Here is a 21,222-nt window from a genome sequence, read left to right as displayed (position 1 = left end):
TCTACACCTCCATCCTCCAAGTCTTGTATCTCTCAACCCCTGAGGTGCTCCAGGGACTCTGGCTGGGGTGTCAGGCCCCCTCTAAAAAGTTGCTCTTTCAACCTTCCTGCCACGGACAGCTCTGGCTCTGACCTGAACTCAGAGGAAGAAGCTGACACCTTCAAAAAGAACCTGAGGGGCCGCTTTGCACACACCACCTGCCGCAATGTGACACCATCCAGAGCTACACACCTCCTTCTGATACATATTTGCCTCTGTTTTTTTGTTTGATTTAATTACTTGACTCAGCTGTGACAGAGTTTTTGTTTATTCCCTCTCCCCTCTTTCTTACCTCTTGTTGCCCTCCAGTGTCAGTTTCCCTCCCCATTTTCCTATCCCCACCCATGTATTTTGTTGCTTCTATTGCCAGTTTGTTTAACTTGTCTATTATTCTTGTAAAATTCAAAAAAAGAAAAAGACATGGCCCGCACATCCCAATCTTATACATTGATCTAGTGCTTCTCAGCAAATTCTACAATACTGAACATGAGGTTCTTAGTATACATATTGATCAATGTGCATAAGCCCACTAGCCACTTCACGGCGACCTCTTTATAGTGGGTCCGTACTTTACTGGGTGCAGCACTGCACAGCGACCGCCACAACCGCAACACGGTGCCCGCAGGGGGAGCGACCCAGTGTTCTGGCGACACCCCTGCCACCAAACCAAGCCTCTAGGCTCTGGGTCAGGGGCTTGCCCGATGGGCACAACACCACAGGAGCAGTAAACACCATGCAGCACTGCACTATGTGAACAGATCTCAAAAATTCACCGTACCAAATTGCCTTCGTCAGAGGACTGAGAGCATGTAGGTGAGACCATTTTGCAATCTCCTGCTAGAAAAAAAAAAAAAAAACTATGGGTGTCAGGATATGGTGACTCCAATAATTTTTTTGTTTGCAAAGGTTTTGATTTTTTTAAGTGGTTAAAACGAAACAAAAAAAAAAAACCTATATAAATTTGGTATCATACTGACCCATAGAATAGAGTTGATATATCATTTTAGTTTCACATTGAATGTTGTAAAAACAAAGCACATAAGAAAGTTGCACAAACAGTTTTTCATCCTCTTTCTGAATTTTTTTTCCAGAACATCATAAAGGATATTAAATGACTCCATTGCAAAGAACAATTTGTCCGTCCAAAAACCAAGCCCTCACACAGCTCTGTGAGCAGAAAAATAAAAAAAAGTTAGGCTGCTTTCACACGGAGTAACGTGCTGCTCATTCTGACATGTAAACACGTGTCAGACTGAGCGCTTCAAAACAGATCGCATTGACTTCAATGGGTGCCGTCTTACGGGTGCTACACATTGAAATCAATGGGTTAAAAAGCCTCCCATTGATTTCAACGTGTAGCGCACGTAACACGGCACCCATTGAAGTCAGCGGCTGAATCAGCTGCGGAATCCGCATCAAGAAAGGGCAGGTCGCTTCTTTTTTCTGCGAGCAGGAACAAACCACTCGCAGGAAAAGGCACTTATTGAAGTCAATGGCTCAATGGTTTCTTGAGCAGGATTTTTACGTGGTCCAAAAAACTCTGTGTGAACTTAGCTTAAGATAACTAGTTAATATCATATTGGTGGGAGTCCAACCCCCGGCACCCCTTGTTAGGGGATGCTGTGGTACTTTGACAAAGGCTGTGGCCTCTATATTGAATACTTACCTCAGCACCTTGCTTAGTGGCTGTGCTTGGTATTACAGTTCAATCCTATTTGGAAATTGCAGCATTTCCGCTGCATGTATCCTTCTGCAATTTGATTTAGCAGTGACTGTAAAAAAAAACAAAACCTCAAACCACGGAGTTTATGCCACGTGGGGGCCCTGGCTTTAAAAAGATGTTTTTTTTTTTTTTATTTTAACACATTCACTGCTTTAGTAAATCTGTTAAAAAATCTGGAATTTTCCTTTAAAGCCCAAAATAACGATATTGTTCAGGTAGTCATACACATTATAATAAAGGGATTCTTCAGAGGGCGTTTTGTTATTAAAAAGGTTAAAAAATTGTTTAATCGTGTGACCTACCTCATCCTTTGGCCTGATTGACGATTTCCAGCCATTTCCTGTGACTGAGGCTCTGTCTTCCTAATTACATCATGGTAGACAGACTTGCACATCCTCAGGGAGCGCCCTCTATTGGTGTGCATGACTGAGGCACTGACTTCCTAATTATAGCATGGAGACAGATTTGCATATTCTTCCCATGTTCCTTTGCACAGTGGAGCGCTAATGGCTTAATAAGACTCTCACACCTAAATGGTGGTTCTCTCCCTATGGAGAGACGATATCTCCCTAACCCATTTTCCTCCGTGTGAATGGACCCTAAAACACCACATTTTATTCCGTGGTGTTTCCACGGTGGCCCAACTGCGGTGTTTATGCCATTTGGGGTTCCAGCCTAAAACTTTTTTTCTGCTTCCTATTCCGTGTCTATGGCTTGATTGTCTCTTGCTTATAGTTTAATAAGTACTGCTCTCGTGGCAGACCTCTTTTATAGTGCTTGTCCATAATTTAGGCTTTTATAACCTCTCTTTAGGATAGGCTATATAAATATCTAAAAAATGGGCCCGCATAGGCTGTACAGGGCTCCGATACTATACACAACACAAGGCTGAAGGTGGTTGATAATTTTATATATATATATATATATATATATATATATATCTATAGTTATAACTAGAGATGTGCGAGTACTGTTTGGATCAGCCGATCCGAACAGCACGCTCCATAGAAATGAATGGATGCACCTGGTACTTCCGCTTTGAAGGCGGCCGGCCGCTTAACCCCCCGCATGCCGGCTACGTCCATTCATTTCTATGCGAGCATGCTGTTCGGATCTCGGCTGATCCGAACAATACTCGCTCATCTCTACCCTGTTTCCCCGAAAATAAGACATGTTCTTATAATTAATTATCTAACGAAATATATGACCTTTCTTATTTTCGGGGGATGTTTTATGCAGTGGCTGGAGCGGGGAACAGTCGGCAAACAAAGCGGGGAACAATTAGCGGAGTGCCGGCATGACTGCCGGTTGTATGTGATCCAGAAGGTGAAGGGGGTCTTATTTTCGGGGAAACAGGGTAGTTATAACCAGTACAGAAGTGAATGAGAGCTGAGCTGCAATACCAGTGCCTGGCCACTACACAGGGAGCGATCTGCTTCTGGGTGCATGAAGTATATAGTACAGACTCCGTAAACTGTCCCATATAGCCTAACAGTGTGGGGTCCACCCGTCAGACCCTCAGCTATCAGATATTTACGGCTATCCTAAGAATAAGTCAGAAAAAGCTGAATTCTTGAGAGTGTATCTCAGTGGCTTTAGATCTGCATGAGCCCTATTTCTTTGCAGTCCGGTATTGTGAAAAAATAGAAAACCTTACAGAAACTGCAAGGTAGGATGACTCATGTGTGAACATTGCCCTATACATGATATTGCTGTTACTTTAGTTTGCATTATAACTGTATTATATAACTATAATAATATGACCTATTATACCTGCCTAGCCATGATGTATGTGTACAAGTGAAGCACATGTAGGCATGCGCCCTTTCATACCCCTTTCATGCATTCACTAGTACGTTATATTACAAGCTACGTTCTAGTAGTTTCCTTACACGCCACGTTATTAGGTCGGGTCACCATTAAATAATAACCAGCGACGTTAATTTCACTGAAATAAACGAAGCAGAGACAATACAGACAATACGCACACCACACAGCCGCCCCTCACACCCTGAAACTAAACTACTGAATCAGGAGTCAGAGGACAAAAGAGCAGTGGCCACGCCTCTTTACCGTCTAGTAGCCAATCAGACTCAAGGATTTCTGTACACTCGTTAGAAAAGAACAGGCAGAGACCGGGGACTGTTCCATTCGCGCTTTCGACACACCTAACGTGTATTTCTGAATATACATACATTTATCGGAGATTTACAGTTGCCCACGATGTGTTCCACCGAATAATACCAAAGAAGGACGGATTGGTCTGTTTAGACGTTTAGTAAACCAAGCAAAAGAAGAATTTTACCACGCAACAGTTTCCCCTCGGAAGTGTTGCAATGGTACACTCCACATATAAATATAGAGGTTATACCGCACATGTTTGCAGACGTTTGTGTGGAGCGGAGAGAGGTGGTGGCGTGTGAGGTTGTGTTAGCTGTACAACAGGTTTAGAGGGCACAAATCATTGAAAGGGGCGAATTTGCGACATTAGTTGGTTCGTGGTAACGTCATACACAAGCCAATTTTGTTGCTGTGATAGGAAAAGCTTACTGCTTCCACGGGCGCTGACCTAGCTTTTCCCGCTAGGGGCAGCAGTGAGTTCGCTGGGTTTTCTTGACCTAAATTCTGGAGGCATTTGTGCCCTGACTTTTGATCCAGTCCTTTTTGTGGTAGAAGATCACAATTAGGAGAGTACTAGCTGGGCGTTACATAAAGTGTGTACTGAGTCCTAGTAGAGGCGTCCCTGTCATAAGTAATGCTTTGTGCTGCTCATAAATCACCATGAACGTGCTAAACGACTCCTACGTGTCCATAAAAGACATTAAGACCGGACAGAAAAATTTAAATGTCATCTTTATTGTCCTGGAGATAGGTAAGTGCGCCCTTCATGAGGGGCTGTAGGTGAGGAGCAATGCAGCAAGTGCTTGGCACCCACGTGGGCACAGCTGGCACCCCCTGCAGCTGCCCAGCTCTGCTCTTATGTAACATGAGGTCACTTCTGGCTGATCTGACTTGTCTATATCTCATGACTAAAATTCAATTTTATTTTTTTTTTGTTTTTCCATCTCAATTTTTCACACAGGCAGAGTTACAAAAACTAAAGATGGTCATGAAGTGAGGTCCTGCAAAGTGGCAGATAAGACTGGCAGCATCACAGTCTCAGTGTGGGATGAAATTGGAAGCCTTATTCAGCCAGGAGACATAATTCGCTTAACAAGAGGGTAGGTGACGATCAGAACTGGCAGGTCGTTGACTTGGATATGAACTTTTTTTATTAACCGGTACTTTCTGGAGTAATCTTGGTTCTTCTATGTATAGAAAGTGAAAATCACTCAGTGAACATTACTACCTTGGGTGTAGCTGAAAGTTAAAGGGGAACTCCACTGTAAACAGGGGCTTCCCATTGTAAGGCCCGGTTCACATCTGCCTTTGGAATTCCATTCAGGTAGTCCACATGCTAACCCCCTGAATGGAAAACCAAATGCATTGTCAATCAGTGAGCAATGAAAGCACATGGACTCCATAGACTGTAATGGGGTCCATGTGTTTTCCACGCAAGTCATGCGGAGAGGAAAGTAGTTTATGAAGTGCTTTCCTCTCCGCATGACTCGTGTGGACAGTGCGTGGAAAACACACAGACCCTATTATAGTCTATGGAGTCCATGTGCTTTCACAAGCTCGTCGTTTGTCAATGTGTTCAGTATTCTGTTCAGGGGGTGCCTGAACGCAGATGTGAACCAGGCCTTAGTGTTCATTTGGGATTCTTTCAGATTATCTAATGAATTACTGTATTCTCAGACTTAGTTCACATCTGTGCCGGGTGTCTGTGTTGTGCAGATCTGTCTTAAATTGTCTGATGGAAAGTGCGGCCAGCCTGAGTGTTCTTTCTGGTGTTTTCAGTTAAAAAGAAAAAATGGACACCTGATAGACCCCATTATAGTCTAAGGCTCTAGTAGGGAACCTTCGGCACTCCAGCTGCTGTGAAACTACAACTCCCAACATGCTCCATTCACTTCCATGGGAGTTCCAAGAACAGCAGAGCCAGTATGCATGCTGGGAGTTGTAGTTTTGCAACAGCTGGAGAGCTGTACGTTCCCTACCCCTGGTCTAAGGGGTCCCTTGGGCGTTGTTTATGCCCGTCAAAGAGCGGATTTGTTTTTCCATTCTCCTGGCCCACCCATGAGCCAGAAGAATGCAGAGCAAAATTCAGATTTGAAACTTAGTGTAATTCTTTATGCACACGTCCATATATCATGTATGTGTGGCATCTGGATTTTTTGTGGACACCGTAAGTACTCAGTAATTTCAGTGTGTTTATTCAGACATCCATTTTTTTTCTTTTTTTTGTGGATCCTAGGTCTGCAAAAAAACCGAAAGCACACAGATGAATGAGGGTTTGTGGAAAAAAATGGAAGACATCTGTGTGACATCTGTTTTTGACTGTGCAAAGTAGAGAAAATGAAACAAAATGTTTATCTGCTTTTTATAGATGTTGAAAGCGGATCTACCATAGAGAGCACACCACACACAAGTGACTAGTGAGGAAGTGTGAATGTGGCCTTAGTGTGTTTTAAGGGAATCTGTCAGTTTAAATTGCCGGCAGCATGTTATAGAGCAGAAGGGGCCGAACACATTGAGATCTTTTATGGGAAAATATTCAGTATAACTTGTCATTTATTGATTAAAATTCCTGCTGAATTTTGATTTAACAGTCCAGCCTTCCATAGCTGGGCATAGAGCTGTCAATTAGGAAGTCGGACTGCCCACTGGACTCCTAAGCCCAAAATAAGCAGACATTTTAATCACCACAGCACTAGCTCTATAGAATTTTCTCCAACAAAATTATATATCGACCTGCTCTGTTCCTACTGTTCTATAACATTCAGTTTGCATCTCATTATGAGCGGCTCCCATTAAGCTACTGCTTAGTAACAGAAGTTGCAGCCTGGAGGAGACAGTCACCAATGGTGATGAACCCGCAGAGTCACTCGCAGGGATTAGACAACCTGTATTATCACATCATCGGTGCTTCCAGCTCTGCTTGTTATCAATATATGATATGTGAAGCCCCTGTACTTAACATGAATTTCCTGATATGTATCTACGGTATTTCCTATAAGTAGAAGGCAGCAGGAAACTTTATTTTCTGATGTAGTTTATTATTAAAGGGGTTTTCCAGGCATAATAATTGATAACCTATCCTTAGGCTAGTTCAAACTCTGTCCGAGGTCTGATGCCAGGATTCTGGCTGATAAGTTGTTTGTAGTCATGTGAATGCTGCAGCTTCTACAATGCAGCACTGTACACTGTGAAGTGATTTTTCTTGGTATGAGAACCGGTCAGGTAGATTTTCCACCATGAACTGACCCACCATGTGCAGGATCAAGTGATTCCCTTTGCATTGCTGCTCCTCTGTGATCTTTGCACAGTAAAGAGAAGTTATATATGTTTGAAAGCATCAGAAGTAGAGATGAGCGAGTAGTGTTCGATCGAGTAGGTGTTTGATCGAATACTACGGTATTCGAGATACTCGTACTCGATCGAACACTACTAGCTGTTTGAAGTTTAAGGTTCGATGCAGAACCAGCGTTGATTGGCAGAATGCTATACATTCTGCCAATCAACGCTGGTTCTTCTCTTACCTTTAGTATTCTCCGTGCAGCGTCCCCATGGCGTCTTCCAGCTGGAATTCACTCTGCCTAGACATCCGGCCTAGGCAGAGCCGACTGCGCATGCGTGGGTATGCCCTCGCATGGGCAGTCGGCTCAGGCGTCGGGCCGGGCAGAGCCGACCGTGCATGCGCAGTTGGCTCTGCCTAGGCCCCGATGCCTAGGCAGAGTGAATTCCAGCCGGACGAAGCTGCACCTGGAGAAGACTTCAAGGGGAATCCAGCCTGACCGTCACTCGTGGACTTGGTAAGTATAATTTTATCGAATGTTGTGTACCTCTGAAACGAGCATTTCCCCCCATAGACTATAATGGGGTTCGAAATCCGTTCGAACAGTGTGCGAGTGTTCGAATCGGATTTTGAACCTCGGACATTTTATTGTTCGCTCATCTCTAATCAGAAGTTATCTGCAACTTTACCAAAGTAGTCATGTGGTCAGGGAGCAGCTTCACCTAGTAACATCAGGTAGTGAGGGGATAATAACCCATCCTCAGTGTGACTGACAAGGGGACAATGTGACTGGGCTGAAGCTGCTCTCCGACCACTGAATACTTTTGGTAATTTACATATAAATGTTTGAAAGCATAAAAGTTGTAATGTCACTTTGTTGCAACAGAAAGATTAGAGAAGGACAGCAATGGAAAGGTAAGTACTTGACGCTGTACATTATGGGGCTCGTTTATAGTGGGAAAACCACCTAATGTGTTCCCTTTGATGGGACTGAACGGCAATCAGGCCATGTGACATTGAACATAATGTGATATGACCTGTGAAACAGAAGTGGCGCTCAGGGAGCACTGCTGTCTCTTCAGGCATCAGATCTGTGGGTATGTGGGACCCCAACAGATCTTCATTTGATTACCTGTCTTAAAGGGATTCTACCATTAAAAACTTTTTTTCTGTGGATAAGACGTCTGAATAGCCTTTAGAAAGGCTATTCGTCTCTTACCTTTAGATGTGATCTCCGCCGCGCCGTTCCTTAGAAATACCAGTTTTTAGCGGGCTCCAGCTCTGAAAATGAGATGAGGGTGTCCCCACTGCAGCTCGAGAACACAATCCTGCGACGCCTCTATCTTCTGCTGGATCCTTCCCTTCTTTCTTTGGCGGCGTCACCTCCGACGCCTGGGCAGTTGGCTCTGCCAGTGAGACACTAGTAAAGCCAACTGCGCATGCCAGCCAGCGGCCATAGTTCTGAGGCCGCAATTGCTCTACTAGTGTCTCACTGGCAGAGCCAACTGCATAGGCGTCAGAGGTGACTCCTCCGAAGAAAGACGAGGAGAGTAGGGGAGGATCCAGCAGAAGATAGAGGCGTCGCAGGATCGTGTTCTGGAGCAGCAGTGGGGACGCCCTCATCGCATTTTCAGCACTGGGGCCCGCCCCATCACTGCCAGAGAACTAATTTACATACCGGTAAAAACTGGTATTTCTAAGGTACAGTGCGGCGCAGATCACCTCTATAGGTAAGAGACGAATAGCCTTTCTAAAGGCTATTCCGACGTTTTAGCCACAGAAAAAAGGTTTTTAATCCCTTTAAGGATAGCAGTGACAGTCTTGTTTTGATGGGTTGCCAGTTGATACTACCATGATCGCAGGAACTTTCTATGGACTGTGACGTCTTAGAAAAAAAAACCTCCCCCCCTTCCCCACCCCATCGTTGACCACTTATCAGACAAGAACACTACATACATGAGAAGATGACCTTCAGGAAGTCTTGGTTAGGTTTCTGACAAGTACAAGATCTTAGAAAATCCCTGCATTCATGTCATAACCATTGGCAACCTATGAAGACAGACTGTCACTGCCAAAATGATTATAGAAGATCTTTAACACAGCAGAATTTTCAATTATTTATATTTGCAAACTTCTTTAACTACTAATGGTCTACAAATTATAACTTGTTTATGTTCATGGGAAAGCACCTTTAACTCAAAAACATGTAATAGGCAATAAGGTCCACATAACATTATAGAGATCACTTCGGGTGTTTGTTCAGGTAAGGTCACGTGACTGTTTTAGGCTTGTTCACAGAGCAAAAATAGATTTGTGAAGAATTTGACATTGTTTATGCAATGGAGCCTGCAGCACAAGTCATGAAGCTTAGCCTTTGGTTTCTTCTGTGGATTATAGGGTTAAACTGTGGCTCAGCATGGTTATTGGCTATCTGCTGTGGTATCAGCGATGCTGTGTGAATATAGCCTTGTTATATTATATAGCACAATGCCCATAGTCTGCTGTAAGGGATACTGTACCCGGATTTATCTGAGATTTAGTTTGCCACTTCATGTAACACACGTATTGTGCAATGTTGTGTTATGGTTGTTTATGCCCTTTTAGAAAATGATTAGTTGGATTGGGTTCCACTCTTCCTATGCAACAGTTTTTTGACAAATTTACTGTATTGATTGTAGAGGCGAATGAGAGGAAATCAATACTGGTCTTCTATGACGTTACAACTACAGTTACTAGTATTATAAGTTTCATAAGGTTCCTCCTGGTATTTTCCTATGAAATCAGATTCTTGTGCAATGTGACCTATGTGATGGAAAGATTTGTTGAACAGGCTGTGTTATGAAATCCGCTGGCTGACTCTTAATAGATGGGAGAGCAGTTCACAAGTTCCTATTGTATGGTTGCACTCTCTTTTATGGGTGGAGCTAGCTCAAAATGAGGAGGAAAGCTGTCCTGTCCCAAACCAATATTACATGACTGCTTGCATCCGGGATATCACTGCAAGGCAGAGGGGGATCAAAACTCTACAAAGTGGTTCCTGCTATGATGTGCAGTGACTCTTATCTTCTATTGGAGAACTGCAATAACTGCCTTACGAACCATTTCCATTTTGCGGGTTGCTGTATGGTGTCCTATGTGCTTTATAACAGTAAAGGGAAATACTGTAAGTCATCTCGCATACACAAGGGTGTATTCAGACAGTGTACTGTAAAACTGTATTTAAGGGAGTCTGTCAGCAGAATGCAGCATAATCAACCAATCCCCACAAATGTGCTCTTTGGAGCGCTGCCATTGCACTAAAGAGGAAAGCCTAACAGGCCAAGGTAGGGTATAGCTAATTTCAACTGGGCCTGAGTTCTGTAGCACTTGTCACTGCTCATATTCTCAGCACATGCATGGTATATGATTCAGAGCAGGCAAGTATCACATTAGTACTGCAATGTACCAAGCATATGAACCCATGGGTGGCTTACGTCTCTGGAGCAATGGCCATACCCTTGTTGTTCCAAAAACAGTAATTTGCGAACTGACAAAAACCGCGCTATCTCTGCACAGACGCACCAGTTGTCAAGGAGAATACACTGTTTGATTCAGATGACTCTACATGCAAATCTGAATCCAGCTTGAAGAGTTTTTGATCGTTAGCTGTTAGGACTACTGAGCTTTGTACATGCTACTCTTCAGAGGAAAAGTGACAGTTGAAACTCGACAGATATGATAAATATGACAGAAGTTTTGCATTTATTCACCCTTCTATAGACTAATGTTGCATCAGCTAACTGGTGCTGATGTGTATCCAAACAGGATCCGGGAAAACATAATAACTTCCTTTAGTGTTCACATAAGCAAACAGTGAAGTATGTTCTAGCTGGCTTTCCTATTATGGCAGCCTGGCATGAGTTATTACATGTTAAATAGTGCAAACTAAGCACACTGTCTGTGCAGAAGAATGGCTCATACTGGAATATAAATAGCAGCCTGGATTATTTGCACCAGAGACTGATACAAGACTGATGTGAATTTGCATGGACCTTTTAAAGTGTAGATATTTAGGTATTATACTTGGTGCCACGTGTACAACTATGTTCACATTGGTTGCGGAAATATCTATGTCTTTGTTAATTTGCATATGAGCTTTTTGGAGCAACAAGGGCATTGGGCTTTATTCTTTTGAGCCCTCATTTCTCCAAAGAGCTCATTTACATATTGAGAAAAAAGCGTAATATCTCGGCAGTGGAGGCACTGATTCACAAGAGGAATACACCGGTTCAGGTGGCCTTAACCTATTTGTGGGTTCTGGTTACAGATTCCCTTTAATGCAGGGGTAGGGAACTTTGGCTCTCCAGCTGTTGCAAAACTACAACTCCCAGCATGCATACTTGCTCTGCTGTTGTTGGAACTCCCATGGAAGTGAGTGGAGCATGTTGGGAGTTGTAGTTTCTCAGCAGCTGGAGAGCCAAGATTCCCTATCCCTGCTTTAATGGGAGTCTCTTACCAGATCCAGCCTTAGTGCATTATAGGAAACTTTATGCTGAGCACCATCATATATCTCGATAGTCTAATAGGTGCACCATTTCCTTCAGAAAGCCATTTTTATAAATACGCCAAATGCGTTGCTCTTGCTTTTGTTTATGGTTTTAACAATTTTAGTTGTCAGAAATTGCAGATTTTTACGTTTCACGTTTGTTTTCAAGATATGCATCAATGTGGAAAGGATGTCTAACACTGTACAGTGGAAGAGGAGGAGAGCTTCAGAAAATAGGAGAGTAAGTACATGGCTTGTTTCTGTGACCTCATACAATCATGCAGTCATACCGTCATAATTAATGATACATTTTCTTTCCTCCAGCCAAACTAGAAACTCCTCTGTCGAGAAACACTGCACATTGTCACTTATAACTTACTAAAACGTATGTCCCATCCTGAAATCATCTCATCCCCTTCATTAGTCATTTTATGTGACTTTCATCACCATATAGAAACAGGTTCCCATTCACCATAGTACTGTAATTTGTATTGTAAATGAAGTCTCTGCATAATGTAAGCCCTCGCGGGCAGGGCCCTCTATCCCACTGTGCCAGTCGGTCATTGTTAGTATCATATCTGTTAGTATATTTTGTGTACTGTATATAAACCCCCAAATGTAAAGCACCATGGAATTAATGGTGCTATATATAAATAATATAATCTTAAAATTATTTAAAGAGGACGATGAATAACCACAAAAAGTGGTATTAAATGGGTCGGCTGAGTTCACAAGGGCTTTCTTTTCTATTACAGGGACTGAAAACAGGGCTCCTGGTCCCACCTTGTGACATAGGTGCTTGTGCTCTGCCGTCCGCAGTCACTTCTATGAGACTAAGGGTCCATTCACATGGAGTAAACGCGGGCTCATTTTAGCAGAATACATGTGTAAAAATAAGACTCCCATTGACTTCATTGACATTTTTTACAAGTGTAAAAAATGAGCGCGCGTTTACTCCGTGTGAATGGACCCTTATGGAAACGGGCAGGAAAACATTACATCAGTAGGAAAAGTTTCCCAGCGTATCCATAGGTTTATATCTGCCAACATTAGTTAAAGTCTGTCTCTTGATAGAAAAGTCAAATGAACATACATTTGTAGACCTCTCTTCTAAACTCTATTACTTAGATAATTGTGGTTTAGACTAATGACCAATGAAGCGAGCCACAGCCAAAAAGTGCTGCGAAAAAAACCATGGTGGAAATGCATCAGTTTTTCCTGCAATGCTTTTCACAAAGTCCGTAGTGTTTTCCTTTGCGGATTTTCTGGTTCAGTTATACCTATACAGAAAATGCTAGTGTTTCCGTAAGTATACTTGACATGCTGTGAGTTACAAAAACGTTTTTTTTTTTTTTTTTTTTTAAATCACAGCATGTTCACATTTACAAGGGATTGTTCTGGAAATTTTTTATTTTTTTTTCCTCTGGAGACCAGGGAAAGTGAATAAAAAAAAACAAACAAACCATACTTCTTGGTTCTCTGGGGTTTGTTCTGGCAGAAGTCCTACCAGCAGCCTAAGGAAAGGAACTTGAACATCACAGGTGACTTGGGCGAGTGACATGTCCTTTCCTTAGGCTTCTGAGGCCATTGATTGGCCTCGGTGGTCATTTGAGACAGGGACTTCTATTGGAACAAGCTGTTTGACTGGACAGCAGCCTGTGATACCGGGGCACTTGAGGATAGGTGAGGTTTTGTTTTTTTTTTTTTTGTTTTAAATGACCACTTTCCTTGGCCTCAAAGGAAATTTTTTTTTTTTATCCTGGACAACCCCCTTAAAGATGAGGCCACACGTTGCTGAAGAGCTACATTTGTAGATTTGGCTTCTGTTTTTGAGCTAAAAACAGCAGTGGAATTACCGTAATTCAAGGGAGACTTACAACTGTTTCCTTTGTATTTTCCATTCCTGTTGAAGTCACTCTTTCAGCTCAAACTGCAGGAGAAAACACAGCTGCAGCGTGTGGCCTCTGCCTAAGCCTAGTTATAACTGCACTAATGAGTAGCGTATGTCATCTCTATGTTAATAACCATTGTGCAAAAATTGCATGTGTTTAAAAAGAAAAAATTTGAGTGTCTTTCAAAAACTCACCAAACCCCCCCAGAAAACTATCCACTAAACAGCAATAACTTTACATGAACCAGTCCTTGTCCCTTCTCCTGTAGGAAAACACCTTTAGGGTGCATGCACACTACGTAACGCCGGGTGTGTATGAGAGCCGTACACGCCGGCATTACGGCAGACTGCCGAACACTTCCCATTCAATTCAGTGGGAGCGCTCATAACAGCGGCGTTTACGAGCGCTCCCATTGAAGTGAATGGGAAGTGTTCGGCAGCCCTGCTGTAACGCCGGCGTGTACGGCTCTCATACACGCCCGGCGTTACGTAGTGTGCATGCACCCTTAGGCTAAGGCTCCATGTTTCGGGAACCCAGTGTTTTTTTTTTGTTGCAGATTTGACAGCGTTTTTGAGTCAGTCAGAAGTGGATTAAAGAGAAGGGAAACGTCTTAGTGTTTCCTTTTATATTTTCCAGTCCTTTTCAAGTCACTCCTGATTTAGGCTCAAAAAAACTGTAGCAAAATCTGTAACAAAAAACCCCCACTGCCTTGAAGTTCCTTTCTAACATGGCAGCACTGTATAAAGATTGTGCTCTTTACTGTCCCTGGTTGTGCAATTTTAATGCACCATGCTTGGGAATTGACAGATCTGAAATTTTGATTTTCCAGGAGCCTCCCACTTAGTTCTACAAAATACTGGGTTTTCCTGCTGAGCTGGTTTGTTCAGGCTCCATAATATAGATTCGATAAAAAGCAATCCACATAGGCCTGAACCTGGTATTACTCTGGTGCTCTGATCATTGATAGTGAAGGATGTTTTGAGATATATATATATATATATATATATATATATATATATATCATTATATTCTTTAGTTGGTTATGAACTGACTAAGCAGTGTATGAAAAGAAAAAAAAAAAAAAGTATTTGCATATATTGTTACAGTCTGTAGCTGAAAATCTGTTTCATTAATCTGAACGGGATTGTTTTGGTGATAGGGTCTTGATTTCTACAAGCTACTTTTAGATGAATGGGGCAGTTGTAAAGTATTTGCACACGGTTTGTACTTTAAGAGAATTTTCTTGGTATTTTCTTAAGAGTATTCCTATGGTGGTGGTAATAATGAATAATATAGCACCAATTATTCCATGGTGCTGTACTCTTGAGGGTTTACATACGGTACACAAACTATACAACACAAATCTAATACTAACAGTGACCAACTGGAACATCGGTCTAGAGGGCCCTGCCGACAAGGGCTTACAGTCTGAGGGAAGAGGGATATAGACAGAAGGTGAGGAGAGAGGCTGTGGCAGAATACACACAGATCACTTAGAAAAATACCCCAGTACTTTATCCTTTCCCTTGGTCTATTTAGTCTCAGAACTAGGAAATCTATAAAGAAATATTATATTATCAGCCATTGCGCTCCTGTTCCTTCCCGTGTGTCTCACTATAAGATGCAGCAGAAACCTTTCTGCTATGCACTGTCTACAGTGGGACAAAAGATCGCCACTAATGACCTGTACTATATCCACAGGATCCCGGGTAAGTGTCTGATCCCCGGGGTCTGACCTTTGAGACTTCAGTGGTCATGAGAATGCTGAACGTTCCCCCGTGTTTGGTCCTCCATTCACTTCTATTGGGCAGCCTTGACTGTTTCTGGAACTCACAAACAAGTGAATGGAGAGAGCTGCACATCCTTCTCACTTCCCTCTAGCAAGGAGACTCCTGTTCAGGGGTTGGATCCACATCTATTTGGCTTTTATGGCATATTGGGTGGTTATAGCCATAATGTCCAGATGGGAAATTGTGCTTTGAGCTTGTACTGTTCTTCAGTCTCTAGCCAAGCAAGAAAATGTCAGCAGGAGATTAACCCCTTTGTGTTCAGCAAAATCTCTTAAAGTGTACATTTTTCTCTGCCTTGTGGTGCACTTGCCTGCATTACAGTTCCATTAAATTGCCCTGTGTGAACCTGACTCTAAGGGAAGAGGTGGTCTGTGCTATTAATCCCAGAATTTTGCTTTTCCTCTTCTGTCTGTTCTACAGCATTTGTACATTTCACGGCCATCTACTTCATGCTAACATTTAATAGTTCATAGTCTTCTGTGCTTGGTGATCAATGCGCAAGAAATCTCGATTTGTCTGAACAGGCGATTGACCCTTCAGCAATGGGCATGGATTTTATCCTCTTACTTCTAGGTGACTTCTGGACCTGCTGTTGCATGTAACTTTGTGTTATTTCAGAGTTCTCTTTCAGAATGAATCTTTCTTCATTGTTTTGTTCTGGTTTAATGTTAAAGGACTGGCAGCATGGAAAACTGAAGTCCTCTATTTATTCACAGGCCAGGTACGGTGCAGGCAGCCGCAATGCGAGCTTCCACACACTACCCTGACCCGAGAGAGCACCCTCTAGGGCTGTGAAAAGGTAAAACCACCTCCATGCTAGCTCTGTCCTGTTTCAGTCAAATAATGGTCTGGATGGTTCCACTGGATGATGTGCGTGATGACCAGACTTTATTCAATTTTGCTATTTAGACGTTCTTTGCTTCCCTTTCAAGTTAAAAAAAATAAATAAATAAATAACTTGCAGAGGGAGAGACTTTTTTTATTTTAGGTCTGTCTGTGTAGATTGGTGTTTTGCTACATTTGTTTAAACCATGATGGAGAAATGTTATGATTTTTTTTTTTTTTTTTTTTTTTTTTTTTAAATAGATGTGGACAGAGACTGTTGTTGGGGTTGTAGGCAAATCAGGCTCTATTCCCAATGCACTTGTAGGCTTCTGGGTTTGTGGCAGTGAACGGATGTTTCTGTTCCTATTACTGGTCCATACACATCAACATTAATGTAACTATTAATCTAACAATTGAGGCCTGCCTATGGTAGGGTTAAATAGATATGCTGGGATTTTAACATAGACCAGGGATAGGCAACCTTTTTTGTATGGCATGCCAATTTAAATTAAAAATTCAAAGTTGAGGTACTTGGAGTACCATGTAATAATTGTTAGGTGGACGACCGCTATACGACAGTCATATATCACAGCTCATAACACAGAAGTGCTGCCACAAGATGCTTCTGGACGCATGTGGTTTTTTTTTTTTTTTTGTTTTTTTTCCCCATTTTATTTCCCAGGACATCCCTGTACTTTCCCATTAATAGCAATGAAAGTATATGTGCACTCTCAATTAGTGGTAAATGTATGCGTCCAGGAGCACCATATGGCAGCATCCTTAGGGTAATGACACACTATGTACCTGGATGCAGCTATAGCTGCATTCAGTCCTAGGCCACTGGTACTTTCAGTTCGATGCAAAGTTTCATTTTTGCACAAAAATGCATGCATTTTTATTTGAAAACTGCCTGTGTCTTTTGTGCAGAAACACACAATCATACAGAATAATGTCTCATAGCAGCCCCTCCACGTGGTATAATGTCTCATAGCGGTCCCTGCATACGATAAATGTCCCATAGTGGCCTCTCCAAGCGGTAGACTGTCCCATAACTGCCCCAAAGAATTTTGCAATTCAGTCCCTTTCTTTCTAATGAATTAGAGGAACTTTACTGCTTCTGTCTGGGCATGGATATTTCTGAGGAAGTTGGCATTTGAGTTGGGTTGTGGGGAAATGGGCCAAACCACAGAATCAGACTCCTCTATCTACTCCACAGACTTTGTCCCACACTCGCATGAACCAAGGACATAATTTCTCTGCCCTGATACCGTTGTATAAAAGAGCCCTAACACAACTATTGTGAGATCGAGAGACCAAAAACTATGACTAGGATATACTGGAATTTTGCAAAACGCTTAAAAAGATTTTGTTCTCTAGTGATGTTTTATATTGGAGATTAGGTGGCAATAATGTTGTATTTCTTGCTGTTTCACAGTATGAAAGGCAGGTAGTCTACTAGGCTAAGGCCTCATGCACATAAATGAGTGGAACAGAATGGACCCCTCGACATGCACAATGATTATAGAGCAGGTCCCATCCTGCTCCACGACATTGGAACGGAACACCCCCCCCCTCCCCAACATCCACTCCAATGGTGGACGCAAGGCACTCTGTGCATTCTATTCACACCTTAATACTTTCCTAAAATGTAATATTGTGTTAAAGCAACTTTTTCAGAACAAAGGTATTTTGAGGTTGTATGTGTGTGCGTGGATTTTTTTTTTTCTTTTATTTTAATTTTTTAATTCGAAGTATGAGTTTGATTACATAGTGTGGATGTTTAGAGCTTGTAATAATGCTTGGCTTAGATCTTTTCTAGAATTAATGCCCTGTTTGTAGCCTTATAAAGTTTAGGTTTCCTTCATAAATGAATGGAGTGCCTTGGACCTGAGATGGAATATGCTGAAGATCTTCAGCTCTTAAAACACTTCCTTTTAATGATCTGTCGCTTATTTCTTTACTATTTTCTGCTCTAGGTTTTGTATGGTGTATTCAGAAGTGCCAAACTTTAGTGAACCAAATCCAGACTTTGCCAACCAGCAACAGAAAGGAAATTCAAACAAAGCTGTAAGTAAATAATGTATACTTCTGTAGAACGTCTAATGGCTGTGGGTAGCCTGCAAAGTACAGTATATACCCTATCTGAGCACTTGAGGGTCCTTTCACACCTCTGGTTTGTGCATTTGTGTCCGGCAAAAAAAAATAAATTTTTCCCTGCGGACAGGCAGAAAGCGCACACAGTCACCTTTACTAACCCATTCAAGTGAATGGGTTTTAAGCCTGACCACCGGGTTTCTGTCCACTGTCCAGTTTCACCAGTCCCGAAGACGGAAACTCGGCAGAATGCACAAACCGGACATCGAGCCCAAGTGTGAAAGGACCCTGAACTGTTTTACATTGACTAGTAAAAGATTTTATTATTGGTGTTTTCAATGTTCTGTCACTGTGCATAGGTTGTACTTTCCTAAAATGGTGAGAAGTATATTGTGGACATACAGAATCACTGGTATATGGATCATTGAGAAACTGCTTGTTGCTTTTTGGAGTCATGGAATATGAAGTCTGCAAGCTAAGTCATGTAAGAGGGCTTGTGTTTTGTACAAGTGTAACAAATTGTATGTTTTCTTCCAGGCGCATATGGATCAAAGCAATAATTCCCCACCAAACACTGGTAAGTGCATTGCCAGCTGGGATTGATACATGATAATTGGCACACAGATTTTAAATCCATATCACTTGTCACAATTGCCACACTGAAATTTTCTGCAGTGTGTGGATGAGATTATAAAGAGTTTGTCCAGGATATATATATATATATTTTTTTAAATTAGGCCGGGGGAGTTGGAAAAAACAAACAGGAAAAAAAAAACCTCTCCTGTCTTTGGTGCCTCCCAGCACAGTGCAGTCCTGCTGCTCCTATGTCTTGTGGCAGAAGTCCTTGCCAGCTGTGATGTCCCGGGTCCCTTTCCTCGGGCTGCTGATTGGCTTCAGCGGTCACATGTGGTGGGGATTTCTGCCAGAAGAAAACATCCTAGCAGTAGAAAGAGGTGAGTGTTTTAAAAAAAAAAAAAAAAAAATCCTGGATAACCCCTTCAACTACATTCCACTTTCGATTTTTATAACTATAGATGGAGTATGGTGCAAACACGTAAAGCAGGCTGATGCTGCAAAACCTGTCATTGAAACCTAGTGGCTGTGGTATTCTTTACTAACAGCATCGATATCTCTGACATACCAGGAAAGCTGAGGGATCGCTGAATTTAGTGTACTGTCAAAGTATAAAAACTGCTGGAAGTTGTTAAAGGACTTGAATGGTCCCTATTTTTTTTTGTATGCATTCTTAATGCTCTTTTTCCCTTATTGCAGGTAACGGACCACAGTCTTTGCCAGGAAACTCATTTTCTAATCATGCACCTTCATATAGTAACAATGGTAGGACAAATGGAAGAGGACCTGTAAACCAACAGACCATCGCTCCACCAGCTAATCCTGCTGCGCAAACAGTTGCCTCCATAAGCAATGGAAGAGACCCAAGAAGAGCAAAGAGATGACTTGCATCTGCTTCAGTATATCCTACATAATGACACACCATACTCTACAGCTTGTGGCTTCCATCTGTGGCTGAACTACAATCTCCAGTATTCCCTGCCATCCATAACCAGCCAGGCCATGCTGGGAGTTGTAATTCTATAACAGCTGGTGAGCCACAAGTTGGGGACAACTGCTCTACTTGAACACTTAGTGCACTTTTATTTATGGTTAATGTGAAGAGGTGAATCTCTCATGAATTTTTTTTTTTTTATATCTCAGTACAGTTAAAGGAGTTATCCAGGTTGGGGGCTGTTTTTGCTAATGATGACCTATCCTCAGGATAGATAATCAGTATCAGGTTAATGGGGGGAGTAAGATGTACAACACAAATGAAGTGAATTGGAGGAGAGCTGCAGTATGCATGGCCACTCTGCAGTAGATGGAGCCACTGGCTGCCTGAACAGCTGATTGGTGCAGAGTCTGGGTGACGGACCCCCATCGATCTGTTACTGAAGATCTAGCCTGGAAATAGGTCATCAATCTCAAAAACTGCCCCTACCCCAGAAGACCCCTTTTCCAAACAATGATATTGCTGTGTAATCTTCAGGAGACTATATTGATGATGAATTTGGAGCAATGTATAGAATTTTGTTGAGCTACCACACTGGACCAAATTGGACTTGCAGACACAATCTCTTTGTAGGCCCCAATGCAGGACAATCCCAACTGTAAAATATGATCAGTACTTCAGCCAGATTCCCTGGCTCAAATGGTGCAGTGAGTCCCTGGCTCCCCACAAGATTTGGACTTGGAAATTCAGCCGATGTACATGGTAGATTTTCCAGTCAGGATTGTCCCATGTGCATATGGCCTTAATGGTTTCTTTTTTTGGAAATTTTTAATGTTCCAATATAAGTTGCGACATGATGTCTGCATTCAGCTGGGTATTACAGGGGTTTTGATGCACATAATTTTTTTTTTTTTATTCCCCTCCTCCCACACACACACACCTATATGTCTGAACATATATATTGGTTATGTACACATAATTTCATGATTATGAACAATGCTAAAAGTGACCTGAGTATATACGGGTTTCCCTCCTAATGAAATGTTATTAGTAAAGATCATTTTTACTAGTGGCTGTTCCTTTTTGTTTTTTTAAAAGTCAAAATGTACTATTAAACCCAATTAAGTAAAAATTGTGGAGATGCATTTCTTTCTTGGTCTGTTCTGTAGTATTCTTTTATGTTGAGGGAACAGAAATATTGTTTTTGTTTTGTTTTAACTTAAATGGATTGTGCATTTTCAGCAAATAAGACCCAAATGTTGTTGTTTGTATAATGTGATGTTCTACAATTTCCCAACTTACTTTCTGTATTAATTCCTTATGGAATTCTAGGTCTCTTCTTTCTGGCATTCTTTCTATTCACTTTCACTGGATAAACATCAGGCAATGGTTATGTGATGGACATACTCTGCTTCTAGTCATAGCACTG

At 42.0% G+C, this 21,222-nt stretch overlaps 1 protein-coding gene across 1 annotated transcript; it reads left to right on the top strand.

Moving 5' to 3' along the window:
* Positions 1–4,156: 4,156 nt before the first annotated feature.
* NABP1 (nucleic acid binding protein 1) lies at positions 4,157–20,476 on the top strand. Its single transcript, XM_075285258.1, has 6 exons — positions 4,157–4,634; positions 4,845–4,983; positions 11,855–11,926; positions 18,169–18,259; positions 18,824–18,863; positions 19,559–20,476. The coding sequence occupies exons 1-6, from the start codon at positions 4,544–4,546 to the stop codon at positions 19,741–19,743; spliced, it is 618 nt and encodes a 205-aa protein (XP_075141359.1). The 5' UTR covers positions 4,157–4,543; the 3' UTR covers positions 19,744–20,476.
* Positions 20,477–21,222: the final 746 nt, after the last annotated feature.

Source organism: Leptodactylus fuscus, chromosome 8 (genome assembly GCF_031893055.1).
Source record: "Leptodactylus fuscus isolate aLepFus1 chromosome 8, aLepFus1.hap2, whole genome shotgun sequence".
Classification (NCBI taxonomy): Eukaryota; Metazoa; Chordata; class Amphibia; order Anura; family Leptodactylidae; genus Leptodactylus; species Leptodactylus fuscus.
Note: the sequence above shows the minus strand (reverse complement) of the source record. Positions and strands in the feature narration are given on the sequence as shown.